The following is a 12,223-nucleotide window of genomic DNA, read 5'->3' on the forward strand; positions in this document are numbered from 1 at the left end:
TGTGGGACGTGTACAGTCAGATGTCTGAGTAGGTTAGTGTGGGGCGTGTACAGTCAGATGTCGGAGTAGGTTAGTGTGGGACGTGTACAGTCAGATGTCGGAGTAGGTTAGTGTGGGACGTGTACAGTCAGGTGTCTGAGTAGGTTAGTGTGGGACGTGTACAGTCAGATGTCTGAGTAGGTTAGTGTGGGACGTGTACAGTCAGATGTCTGAGTAGGTTAGTGTGGGACGTGTACAGTCAGATGTCTGAGTAGGTTAGTGTGGGACGTGTACAGTCAGATGTCGGAGTAGGTTAGTGTGGGACGTGTACAGTCAGGTGTCTGAGTAGGTTAGTGTGGGACATGTACAGTCAGATGTCTGAGTAGGTTAGTGTGGGACATGTACAGTCAGATGTCTGAGTAGGTTAGTGTGGGACGTGTACAGTCAGATGTCTGAGTAGGTTAGTGTGGGACGTGTACAGTCAGATGTCTGAGTAGGTTAGTGTGGGGCGTGTACAGTCAGATGTCGGAGTAGGTTAGTGTGGGACGTGTACAGTCAGATGTCGGAGTAGGTTAGTGTGGGACGTGTACAGTCAGGTGTCTGAGTAGGTTAGTGTGGGACGTGTACAGTCAGATGTCTGAGTAGGTTAGTGTGGGACGTGTACAGTCAGATGTCTGAGTAGGTTAGTGTGGGACGTGTACAGTCAGATGTCTGAGTAGGTTAGTGTGGGACGTGTACAGTCAGATGTCGGAGTAGGTTAGTGTGGGACGTGTACAGTCAGATGTCTGAGTAGGTTAGTGTGGGACGTGTACAGTCAGATGTCTGAGTAGGTTAGTGTGGGACGTGTACAGTCAGGTGTCTGAGTAGGTTAGTGTGCTGAAGTTGGTCTTTGCAGTGAACAGAGTCAAACTAGGACAGGGCTGGGCAACTTTGACGATGGAGAGGGCCACTATATTTCCACACTCACTCCCTAGGGCCATATATTACTGTCGTAGCAAAAATAGCCGATCTACAGGCTCAAAACGTTTTGAGCCTGTAGATCGGCAATTTTTGCTATATTCGAATTGAAATCTTGAATTTTTGCTATTTTTGAATTGGAATCCTGAAAATTAACATTTTTATGTAATTTCAAATGCCTTTAATTATACTTGTGTTGAGCTACTAATTTAGACTGAAGTCATTACAGCGAGTCATGTTTTGCATGTCGTAGAATTGTAAACAGCTGAAACCAATAATATATCAGTATTCTGACATTAACCTGAGGGCCACATTAAGTGAAGGTGGGGGCCGCATGTGGCCCCCGGGCCGCCAGTTGCCCAACCCTGATCTAGGACATGAGATTACGTGACAGAGGTACGTTGCATTCATGACGACATAAATGATTACAAAGTGGTGGTTATGAAATGAAAATCCCCCTGACTTCAACAGAGCCCCAGACACCTTTTTTTGTTTGTTTGCTTCACTCAGTTTTATAGATTTTGTGCAGTATGTGGTCGTTTTATGGCTACAATTCTGGCTCTCAGTGTAAAACGCCTAGCAACTATTCAAAATGTTAGCCTCTTTATAGTATTTACAATTTGGCCAATGTCTGATCAGTTTTTTATAGTACTAAAGATAGTAGATTACTATCTGAAAATAGTAGATCTACAAACTCACAACGCCTCGCAACTTTTCAAAATGTTCTCTACACAATTATTATTTGACAATCCCTTAAAGATGGAGTGCCGTGATTTTTTCCAACCCTAAAACATGATCATCAGGTCTTATTGTTATATAAGGAGGTATAACTTTTTTCAAAAAAGTGTACAGTATTTGTTAAAATGTTGTTTTTATGTGGGCACGCCCACCAGTTCATTAAGTATGCCTGGATTGCCTGGTGGGTGGTGATCCACCTGAACTGAAGCCACACCCACAGCTGTAGTTGTATGATAAAGGGGGAGGAGTTAGGGGAGGGGCTGATAGTGTGATGTCACTATATTACTGTTTATTTCATTGGCCCGTTTGACTGTCAAGGGTTCAGCCTCTAGGAAGAAACCTAAATACAAAGTTAATACACCATTGCACATAAAAACGACTCCAGGGTGTCTAATGAAGTACTGTCACCTCATAGACACATGAAAAACTGGAAAAATACAAAAATTGTGGCACTCCCTCTTTAAATTGTGACACGACCCAGAACCACTGCAATGGAGCACCGGTTCTCAACGTGGTCTCCATGGACCCCCAGACGTCCTCGAGTGTGTTCCGAGGGGCGTTCAGGGACCAAATGGTTGTTTGGAGTTACTGGACCCCACTAGAGAGACTTGCCTAGGGAGAGAGCGGCGACGAAGGCCGTGATGATGCTGCTGGCACACAGGACGGCTGCCTGGTCCAGCTCCACCCCTCCCCTGGACACAGCCCCCAAACAAACGGCCGCTACGGCCGCCAGGAAGCCCACCACGGTGGCCTGGACCTGCATGGAGACACACAGACTGGGGGTTCACGTCCATACTCTACAGTCTGTGGTGGAAAAAAGTACTTAAATTTTTTAGAGGCGCTAGGCATGGCTTTTGATATCATATGGCAGCCAAGTCGATGGGATTTGTTTGTTTGTTTGTTTGTTTAGACTTGAGAGCATTTACGACGTAAATGGTTTGCCAGCCAAGTCTGGGGACTTTAATGTTTGTTTAGGCCACTAAATGACGACAGAAGACGTCATGTGGCCGATATAAATACAGTGGGCAATGTAGAAATAGTAGAAGTAGAATATGCACATGTGAAGAGGTTGTGTGTTGTTGTTGTATTACCTGTATTAGAGCCAGGTTACTCCACACCATGGTCCACTGCTTAGCAGGGTCGTCCATCTGACCAGTATTAGCCTAGAAACACACATACACTTTTAACCCATTTTGACCTGAGATCAGATTCTAAAAATGTCTTCTACATCCTGACAGTTTTCTGAAAAAGCTATGTTTCTATGTCAGTGGTTCTTCCATTTTTCAATAGCTAAAGCATAACATAATGCTAACACCAAAAGGGGTTCCGGCCCAAAATGGGTTTTAGTAGAACTGACACCAAATTCACAGTATCCATACATTAACCAGTCCAATGTTAAATTCAGAGCAGAACAACTCAGTCATACATGCTGACTACATATATGACATACACATGTGAAGATGCTAAGTTGTAGTAAAATATAGTCTCGGCCAAGTCTTTCGGCCAGGCGGAGACAATGAATGAATCAACAAACGTACAGCAGTGGACAGGCGAGCGGCCAGCGTCATCTCCAGGTTACCCTTCAGTCCCACCAGAGCAGGAACCATGATGAAGATCTCTGTAATCACCTTGAACACCTCCCAGTGCTGGAACACACACACACACACACGCAGGCACGCAGGCGCGCACGCACGCACGCACGCACAGAGACACACACAGGAAATGTCATCAGAAAAACAATTTCACACAGAGAGACACAGAAGAATTCTCACACACAAATAGATTACATTAGAAAGACAGACTCCCACAGAGGGAGAGATGGGAGAACTCACGCACGCACGTACGCACACACGCACGCACGCACGCACTATAAAAGTGCAATTGCCGTAGAGCTACGCCAATGGCGTTAAGCCTAGCATTGATTAATTGGCTTTAATTGACGTAGATTAATGGCGTTAGTGGGTTAAGAATCCAAATGATCTCACAGGCCAGATGACATTTTATTTTATATTGTGAATTTGTCTAAATTAGCTCTAGACAAACAAAATTCACAATATAAAATAAAATGTCACTACATTAAATACAATGACTGACAAAACTATTATAATATAAACGGGCCTGTTCTAGCAGCACTAAACTATTATAATATAAACGGGCCTGTTCTAGCAGCACTAAAGGCTGCACAATAAATCACAAGTCATACAATGAAATGCTGACTAATGCAATTCCTACAACAAAGACTGGCTGGATTTATTGTTTCCACCAGGCCGAAGGCATAGGCAGAGTATGTTTTGCACTCCGTCCATCCGTGTGTGTGTGTGTGTGTGTGTGTGTGTGTGTGTGTGTGTGTGTGTGTGTGTGAGAGAGGGCCCTGTTGCGGCCCGAACCTCTAGTTATATACCCCACATAAGTGTCAGCTTAGCTGCAATCTAATAGCCTATATGGACTAAAACCCCCTGTTTCTATTATGATGACGTCCTTATCACAAACATCACCATCACTACTGTCATCACCATCACTACTGTCATCACCATCACTACTGTCATCACCACCACTACTGCCATCACCATCACTACTATCACCATCACTACTGCCATCACCCTCACTACTGCCATCACCCTCACTACTGTCATCACCCTCACTACTGCCATCACCATCACTACTGCCATCACCATCACTACTGTCATCACCATCACTACTGCCATCACCCTCACTACTGCCATCACCCTCACTACTGCCATCACCATCACTAATGTCATCACCATCACTACTGCCATCACCATCACTACTGTCATCACCCTCACTACTGCCATCACCATCACTAATGTCATCACCATCACTACTGCCATCACCATCACTACTGTCATCACCATCACTACTGTCATCACCATCACTACTGCCATCACCATCACTACTGCCATCACCATCACTACTGCCATCACCATCACTACTGCCATCACCATCCCTACTGTCATCACCCTCACTACTGTCATCACCCTCACTACTGTCATCACCCTCACTACTGTCATCACCCTCACTACTGTCATCATCACTACTATCACCATCACTACTGTCATCACCATCACTACTGTCATCACCATCACTACTGTCATCACCCTCACTACTGTCATCACCATCACTACTGTCATCACCATCACTACTGTCATCACCATCACTACTGACATCACCCTCACTACTGACATCACCCTCACTACTGTCATCACCATCACTACTGTCATCACCCTCACTACTGTCATCACCATCACTACTGTCATCACCATCACTACTGTCATCACCACCACTACTGTCATCACCATCACTACTGTCATCACCCTCACTACTGTCATCACCATCACTACTGTCATCACCATCACTACTGTCATCACCATCACTACTGCCATCACCATCACTACTATCATCACCCTCACTACTGCCATCACCATCACTACTATCACCATCACTACTGTCACCACCATCACTACTGTCATCACCATCACTACTATCATCACCATCACTACTGCCATCACCATCACTACTATCACCATCACTACTGTCACCACCATCACTACTGTCATCACCATCACTACTGTCATCACCATCACTACTGCCATCACCATCACTACTGTCATCACCATCACTACTGCCATCACCATCACTACTGTCATCACCATCACTACTGTCATCACCATCACTACTGTCATCACCCTCACTACTGTCATCACCATCACTACTGTCATCACCCTCACTACTGTCATCACCATCACTACTGTCATCACCACCACTACTGTCATCACCATCACTACTGTCATCACCACCACTACTGTCATCACCATCACTACTGTCACCACCACCACTACTGTCATCACCCTCACTACTGTCATCACCACCACTACTGTCATCACCACCACTACTGTCATCACCACCACTACTGTCATCACCCTCACTACTGTCATCACCATCACTACTGTCATCACCATCACTACTGTCATCACCATCACTACTGTCATCACCATCACTACTATCACCATCACTACTGTCATCACCACCACTACTGTCATCACCCTCACTACTGTCATCACCATCACTACTGTCATCACCATCACTACTGTCATCACCATCACTACTGTCATCACCATCACTACTGTCATCACCATCACTACTATCACCATCACTACTGCCATCACCATCACTACTGTCATCACCATCACTACTGCCATCACCATCACTACTGCCATCACCATCACTACTGCCATCACCATCACTACTGCCATCACCATCCCTACTGTCATCACCCTCACTACTGTCATCACCCTCACTACTGTCATCACCCTCACTACTGTCATCATCACTACTATCACCATCACTACTGTCATCACCATCACTACTGTCATCACCATCACTACTGTCATCACCCTCACTACTGTCATCACCATCACTACTGTCATCACCATCACTACTGTCATCACCATCACTACTGACATCACCCTCACTACTGACATCACCCTCACTACTGTCATCACCATCACTACTGTCATCACCCTCACTACTGTCATCACCATCACTACTGTCATCACCATCACTACTGTCATCACCACCACTACTGTCATCACCATCACTACTGTCATCACCCTCACTACTGTCATCACCATCACTACTGTCATCACCATCACTACTGTCATCACCATCACTACTGCCATCACCATCACTACTGCCATCACCATCACTACTATCACCATCACTACTGTCACCACCATCACTACTGTCATCACCATCACTACTGTCATCACCATCACTACTGCCATCACCATCACTACTGTCATCACCATCACTACTGCCATCACCATCACTACTGTCATCACCATCACTACTGTCATCACCATCACTACTGTCATCACCATCACTACTGTCATCACCCTCACTACTGTCATCACCATCACTACTGTCATCACCATCACTACTGTCATCACCATCACTACTGTCATCACCATCACTACTGTCATCACCATCACTACTGTCATCACCACCACTACTGTCATCACCATCACTACTGTCACCACCACCACTACTGTCATCACCCTCACTACTGTCATCACCACCACTACTGTCATCACCACCACTACTGTCATCACCACCACTACTGTCATCACCCTCACTACTGTCATCACCATCACTACTGTCACCACCATCACTACTGTCATCACCATCACTACTGTCATCACCATCACTACTGTCATCACCATCACTACTGTCATCACCATCACTACTGTCATCACCATCACTACTGTCATCACCACCACTACTGTCATCACCATCACTACTGTCACCACCACCACTACTGTCATCACCCTCACTACTGTCATCACCATCACTACTGTCATCACCATCACTACTGTCATCACCATCACTACTGTCATCACCATCACTACTGTCATCACCATCACTACTATCACCATCACTACTGTCATCACCATCACTACTGTCATCACCATCACTACTATCACCATCACTACTGTCATCACCATCACTACTGTCATCACCATCACTACTATCACCATCACTACTGTCATCACCACCACTACTGTCATCACCATCACTACTGTCATCACCACCACTACTGTCATCACCACCACTACTGTCATCACCACCACTACTGTCATCACCCTCACTACTGTCATCACCCTCACTACTGTCATCACCATCACTACTGTCACTACTGTCATCACCATCACTACTGTCATCACCATCACTACTGTCATCACCATCACTACTGTCATCACCATCACTACTGTCACTACTGTCATCAACATCACTACTGTCATCACCATCACTACTGTCATCACCATCACTACTGTCATCACCATCACTACTGTCACTACTGTCATCACCATCACTACTGTCATCACCATCACTACTGTCACCATTGCCACCATTATATCTAACGTTATCTTCTGAGCAGAACAAGAAGGCGCTATGCCATTGTCTCAACTGCCTGATTCATAATCATGCGACATTCTCACATGGCTAATCTATAAACTCGCAAATATATTCTTGGCATAAATTAAGCCTGACCCAATAGCCTACTTTTCACGTCTCCAGCAGACACAGGTGCATGCTATACATGCTACAGTAGGTTTACAGTCTGACAAGTTCAGCCGGTCTGCGCGGGAAAAGCCTGAGGGTCCACTTTCACGCTCTTGGAGTAAAATGAACACTGAGGATTTTTCGGTGTGTACCACACACCGTGTCCCTCACTATGTCGTCTCATCACGGTGCCATGCCAGCTGTGTGTACCACACCGTCTCCCTCACTATGTCGTCTCCTCACGGTGCCATGCCAGCTGTGTGTACCACACCGTCTCCCTCACTATGTCGTCTCATCACGGTGCCATGCCAGCTGTGTGTACCACACCGTCTCCCTCACTATGTCGTCTCATCACGGTGCCATGCCAGCTGTGTGTACCACACCGTCTCCCTCACTATGTCGTCTCATCACGGTGCCATGCCAGCTGTGTGTACCACACCGTCTCCCTCACTATGTCGTCTCATCACGGTGCCATGCCAGCTGTGTGTACCACACCGTCTCCCTCACTATGTCGTCTCATCACGGTGCCATGCCAGCTGTGTGTACCACACCGTCTCCCTCACTATGTCGTCTCATCACGGTGCCATGCCAGCTGTGTGTACCACACCGTCTCCCTCACTATGTCGTCTCATCACGGTGCCATGCCAGCTGTGTGTACCACACCGTCTCCCTCACTATGTCGTCTCATCACGGTGCCATGCCAGCTGTGTGTACCACACCGTCTCCCTCACTATGTCGTCTCATCACGGTGCCATGCCAGCTGTGTGTACCACACCGTCTCCCTCACTATGTCGTCTCATCACGGTGCCATGCCAGCTGTGTGTACCACACCGTCTCCCTCACTATGTCGTCTCATCACGGTGCCATGCCAGCTGTGTGTACCACACCGTCTCCCTCACTATGTCGTCTCATCACGGTGCCATGCCAGCTGTGTGTACCACACCGTCTCCCTCACTATGTCGTCTCATCACGGTGCCATGCCAGCTGTGTGTACCACACCGTCTCCCTCACTATGTCGTCTCATCACGGTGCCATGCCAGCTGTGTGTACCACACCGTGTCCCTCACTATGTCGTCTCATCACGGTGCCATGCCAGCTGTGTGTACCACACCGTCTCCCTCACTATGTCGTCTCATCACGGTGCCATGCCAGCTTATGTGGACGGGAGAAGAGAGTAAGGGGGATAACTGGCAGGCTGAACATATGGGGGGGAGGGGAGGGGTGAGCGGCAGTGGTTGATTCCAGGAGGGGGAGTTTATTTTTACACACAGTTCTCGGGTTCTGGAATGGCGGGGATCCGGCTGAGAAGTGTCACACTTGCAAGTGGCTGTCATGGGATGTGGCCCACTTTACTTCTACACTCGCTGCTGCTGTTGTTCCCTGGTGGGCTCGAACCCTCTCCATCTCTCTCTGCATGTACTGTAACTAACTGTACACAGTATAGGCAGGCCAAGCACCATGGATGGCATGAATATCCACGCCATGGTTATGCATTGTTTTATCCAGTGCACATCACGTTTTCTGTAAGAGTCCGTTTACTGTAAGTCTCGGGACACCATACAAAAATTGGCCCACAGAAACATAGTCCAAGGATTCCTTCTTAAAACTCATTCAGTGCCACCTGGTGGACACCAGTTTTGGCCCTCGTTGCCACCGAAGCCCTTTATAAATAAAATGAAATTATATTGTGCATGTCATCACCTGACATGCAGATTAGAGCAATTTTCAAAATATGGATAAAAAAGAAAAAGAAAAAAGAAAATGAATATTCAAAAAGGCGTCCAAAGGCGTCCTGTGGCACTGAGACAGTTTAAAGTTCTTACGCTGTGGTTCTGAAGGAGGCTAGCCATATATGTGATCTGTCTGTGCGCATGCCTGCGTTTCCATTTGTCCGTAGCTAATCTCACAAACCGCTGGGCCAATCAGCGCCAAATGTGCAAACTGCCAGTGTTTGACTTTTTGACGGCCGCTAGCCCCTCCAATACGTGGCTTTTGAAGATGACGTCATATGGCAGCCAAGTCTATGGACTTTAATGTTTGCTTCGGGCAACGTAAGACGTCATGTAGCCAGAATGTACAAAAGCAATATAATTGACTCCCATTATCTCTCTACAGTATCTATAACTAGAATTAAATGAAAGAAAACTATGACCTACAGGCAGCAGGCTACTAGTAACTATAGCAACACAAGTTTTCACATATAAAGTTGCCTCTGAGGTATAGTGGAGTCTAAGTAAAAGTATTGGAAATTGGAAATACTAGTAAAGTGAAAACGAAATACCTCAAACCCATAGTACTTAACCCATTCTGGGTGGGAACCCCTTTTGGTGTTAGCATTATGTTGTGCTTTAGCCATTGGAAAATAGCAGATCTACAAGCTCATAGCGCGCCACCGAGTGGCTTGTAGGTCTGCTATTTTTGAAAAATCGAAGAACCACTGACATAGAAACATAGCTTTTTCAGAAAACTGTCAGGATGTAGAAGACATTTTTAGAATCTGATCTCAGGTCAAAATGGGTTAAGTCCCCCCCCCCACTCCCACTCCCACTCCCCATCCACATCAGCATTCACATCCCCAACCTTGATTCAATCAACAGTTCGATTTCATCCCGAACCCCCCCCCCCTCCTCCTCTCTGAGATGTCCATTAATGTGATTTGGAGGACCTGGCAGAGTCTGAACTCAAACAGATACAATCCTGACACTAAGTATTACGTATCTCTCTCTCTGTGTGTCTGTGTTCCATCCACTCAGCCGTCCACCACTACGTATCTCTCTGTGTGTCTGTGTTCCATCCTCTCTGTGTGTCTGTGTTCCATCCTCTCTGTGTGTCTGTGTTCCATCCTCTCTGTGTGTCTGTGTTCCATCCTCTCTGTGTGTCTGTGTTCCATCCTCTCTGTGTGTCTGTGTTCCATCCTCTCTGTGTGTCTGTGTTCCATCCTCTCTGTGTGTCTGTGTTCCATCCTCTCTGTGTGTCTGTGTTCCATCCTCTCTGTGTGTCTGTGTTCCATCCTCTCTGTGTGTCTGTGTTCCATCCACTCAGCCGTCCACCACTACCTTCCCCCCTCCACTTATACACCATGCAACCTCGCCATCCCATCTGCACAGTCATCCATCTGCAAATAGGCATCCAGTGTGCCATCTGAAATTGGTTATCCATATGTATGTGCAGTCATTTCCCTGTCCGACAGGACTCAGGGGTCACAGGACAGGACTCAGGGGTCACAGCAGGACAGGACAGAATATAGATGAGGATAAGATAAATGGTAAATGGTAAATGGTGCATTTATATAGCGCCTTTATCCAAGGCGCTTTACATAGATTGTGCATTACATTCACCCATTCATACACCGATTGCGGCGGAAGCCATGCAAGGTACCAACCAGCACATCGGGAGCAATTTGGGGTTCAGTGTCTTGCCCAAGGACACTTCGACATGTAGACAGGAGGAGCCGGGATTCGAACCGGCGACCCATGGATCATTGGACGACCTGCTCTACCTCCTGAGCCACATTCGCCCCTACACTATAATGAATAGAGGGTATGTGTGTGACATCATCATCATACCAGGAAGTTATGCTGTAACGCCTACTGAGTGGCAAAAAACTACTTTCTGGCCTTGACAGCCCATACATCCAAACATAAGTCATATTTGATTGCATTATATGACTTTAATCAACATTAAATTCACTTTGCCACTCGATTTGCCACTCGATCTGCCATTCACTTTATGCATGCGCATACCCTCTATTGCCCCCATGGGGCAATACAGTTAGTAGATCTTTACTTCGATATAAAAATGACATTATGTTATGATATATTATCTTATATATTATGCTATATCCTTTGAAACATCAACAGTTTCGCTCAGCTGTTCATACTTGTATGAGATCCATGACGATGCCGGCGGACACCATTCCCAGTCCCGCCACCAGGTACGGCACCATGACCTGGGCGGCGATCTGCCACGAGCTCTCCGGCAGGAAGCCGAACTCCGAGCGCGTCAGCTTCCATGTCACGCCGCGGAGCTTGCTGCCCTGGTAGCAGAGCTCCACTTCCAGACGAGTCACCACCATGTTGGGTTCAGTAGCGATGGAGTTCAACCAGTTTGTTAGCCCATGGCTGTCCCAATGCAAAAGTGGTGTGTTCAGTTAAAGCAAAATTATCGTTGCCGTCTCCGTTAGCGTCAAATCAAATCAGCTTGACTTTGGCCTCCTTTGCCCTAAAAGGTGAGGGAGTGAGAAGTGGACGGTCAAATGAGTGATTTTATAGATGCACCGTTCCACCGATAGATTTAACCCATTTAGGCCTGACGTCGAAATAAAAGAAATATTCGCTCTGAAAGAATATATACCTATTCAAAGATTTGTGCCGCATTTTTACATTTTCAAATCACATATGGGTAAATAAAACAATAGCATTAACCCATTTAGTCCTGACGTTGAAATAAAAAAAAACGTTCGCTCTGA

The 12,223-nt window shown here is 46.5% G+C and overlaps 1 protein-coding gene across 3 annotated transcripts in view; it reads right to left on the reverse strand.

Moving 5' to 3' along the window:
* LOC306940957 (solute carrier family 41 member 3-like) overlaps window positions 1–12,223 on the reverse strand; it is a 55,389-nt gene that overhangs the window by 30,265 nt on the left and 12,901 nt on the right. For all 3 annotated transcript variants that reach the window (XM_079526243.1, XM_079526241.1, XM_079526242.1), the window contains exons 3-5: window positions 3,213–3,320; window positions 2,766–2,837; window positions 2,287–2,431 (exon numbers count right to left, since the gene is read on the reverse strand). In XM_079526243.1, the coding sequence (XP_079382369.1) occupies window positions 2,287–2,431; window positions 2,766–2,837; window positions 3,213–3,320 (325 nt within the window). The remainder of the gene's footprint in view (window positions 1–2,286; window positions 2,432–2,765; window positions 2,838–3,212; window positions 3,321–12,223) is intronic.

Source organism: Electrona antarctica (genome assembly GCF_951216825.1).
Source record: "Electrona antarctica genome assembly, chromosome: 2".
Classification (NCBI taxonomy): Eukaryota; Metazoa; Chordata; class Actinopteri; order Myctophiformes; family Myctophidae; genus Electrona; species Electrona antarctica.